The 2,380-nt window shown below is 49.8% G+C and overlaps 1 protein-coding gene across 1 annotated transcript; it reads left to right on the plus strand.

Annotated features, from left to right (window-relative positions):
* Nucleotides 1-799: 799 nt before the first annotated feature.
* On the plus strand, nucleotides 800-1,600 carry PtA15_12A167 (uncharacterized protein; the record flags this gene model as incomplete). The annotated part of the gene is made up of 3 exons (XM_053161749.1): nucleotides 800-809; nucleotides 888-1,140; nucleotides 1,198-1,600. The coding sequence occupies 3 exons, from the start codon at nucleotides 800-802 to the stop codon at nucleotides 1,598-1,600; spliced, it is 666 nt and encodes a 221-aa protein (XP_053025736.1).
* Nucleotides 1,601-2,380: the final 780 nt, after the last annotated feature.

Here is a 2,380-nt window from a genome sequence, read left to right on the forward strand (position 1 = left end):
ATTTTGACATTCTCTATGCCTTAATGACTGTCCGGCTCCGGTCATCAATGATCAAGGTGGCCTTGATGAACTTCTGGCTCTGTTCATGGCAATGCCTGGCAATGCCTGTCAAATGCCTGGCAAATGCCTGGCAAATGCCTGGCAAATGCCTGGCAAATGCCTGGCAAATGCCTGGCAAATGCCTGGCAAATGCCTGGCAAATGCCTGGCAAATGCCTGGCAAATGCCTGGCAAATGCCTGGCAAATGCCTGGCAAATGCCTGGCAAATGCCTGGCAAATGCCTGGCAAATGCCTGGCAAATGCCTGGCAAATGCCTGGCAAATGCCTGGCAAATGCCTGGCAAATGCCTGGCAAATGCCTGGCAAATGCCTGGCAAATGCCTGGCAAATGCCTGGCAAATGCCTGGCAAATGCCTGGCAAATGCCTGGCAAATGCCTGGCAAATGCCTGGCAAATGCCTGGCAAATGCCTGGCAAATGCCTGGCAAATGCCTGGCAAATGCCTGGCAAATGCCTGGCAAATGCCTGGCAAATGCCTGGCAAATGCCTGGCAAATGCCTGGCAAATGCCTGGCAAATGCCTGGCAAATGCCTGGCAAATGCCTGGCAAATGCCTGGCAAATGCCTGGCAAATGCCTGGCAAATGCCTGGCAAATGCCTGGCAAATGCCTGGCAAATGCCTGGCAAATGCCTGGCAAATGCCTGGCAAATGCCTGGCAATGCCTGGCAAATGCCTGGCAATGCCAGGCATTTATCAATCTCAATGTGACCCAGCTATCCAAACAGTTAGGGGTCAGTGGAGATGGTGTTGGGTTGAATGTAATCATGATCATTCAATCATTGCTAGCTTCAAATAATTGATGCTAATTTTTTGCCCCTACCATCAACAGCCGTAACGCTATCCACAAGCTCTTGCTACTTTACGGTCGCTGGAATTTTGTTGTTCAAATTTAAATTGGACAAAATCCCTCAAAGTAAGAAGATAATCAAAATCTACAAGATCGTCTGTCTTATCAAGCAAAATCATTGGTTGATATCCATCAAAGATAAGGACTCTTGCACCAGCAAACCCGCCCAATCTTGGCCACCATCCCAATGTCAAAAGGTGTTTGTTCTTGATCATTCTAACGTGCCTGAAATCAAGTGAGTTCTTCCCAATGGGCTGCCGTTCAAGCCATCTGATGTGTCGCACTTGGGCAGTCACACGCCTGATTGTACAACTTCGGCTTCCAACATGGGTGCCAGCAATGCACCCAGTCGGACAACTTCCTCTCATCGCCCAGCGGGGACCGTCCAACAGACCTCGCCTTTGCAATCCCGCTCCAGATCACGTATCCGAGGCCTATTGATAGGCCCTGGGAGGAGTGGCGAGCACCCAAGCGGCAAATATAGCAATCAATCACGCCATGGAAACCACTCCTGGAATGGGCTCACCTCCATCAGACTAGGGCGCCGGCGCAAACAACCTGCTCCCTCGGAACCACCCCCAGCTGCTCAAGAACCCCAACTGTATTTGAGCCACTCCGCCAACCGTTTGGGAAAACCTTCTCCAGCCAATCACCAATTGAGCCCCACCACCAATCCAGGCACTCCCCCTGCTTAGAGCGACAATCCAAACAACACAGCACCTCAATCTGCCAGCGCTGGACATCAGAGACCACGTTTGCCCAGCCACCATTCCGTGGTCGTCAGACCCGTCAAACAACCCTCTGGTGGTAGCAATCTGGAGGCTTATCAAGCCTTGCATCTTGAGCAGGTCCCGCCTCCCCCAGCCGGTCACCCCCGCCGAGGACAACAGCAGGGAGAGGCCGGCCCGACGACGAGGGACAAGTCACACACTTTGGAAGGCTGGTAGAGATTTTCTTGTCAATAAACTCAGATTTTTCTTATGTAAAATGCCCCTTTTTTTGTATCCTGGTTTTTGTAGTGGGAAAACCCCACCTGTTTTTTTTTTTTTTTTTTTTGAACTTTGGTTGATGGGGAAACCCATGATGTTTTTTTCTCATTTTTTATAATTGTAAGGGGGAACCCTTGATCTTATTTTTTTTTAATTCTGGAAAAACTGTGTCTTTAATAAACTTGGATTTACATAGTGCATTATGTAAGTAGGGGCATGAACGCCCTTGCACGCCCTTTGGGTCCCACACCAAGGGATAAAATAGGGAGTGGGGCGGGCATGTGGCCCCACACGCCCTTTTTCAAGGGCTTTGGCGTGGGCATCCCCCCGGGAGAGGGGTGTGCATTGTGGGACTTCTACACAAGGCGTGATCTGAGCTTGGAAGGGAATAATAGCAAAACTAGGGAAGTTTAGGCTAAAGGTGTTTGAAGGGCTGCCTTTCTATAATAAACTTTGGAAAAATTTGACACCAAGAATTTTAGTGTG

Source organism: Puccinia triticina, chromosome 12A (genome assembly GCF_026914185.1).
Source record: "Puccinia triticina chromosome 12A, complete sequence".
NCBI lineage: Eukaryota > Fungi > Basidiomycota > Pucciniomycetes > Pucciniales > Pucciniaceae > Puccinia > Puccinia triticina.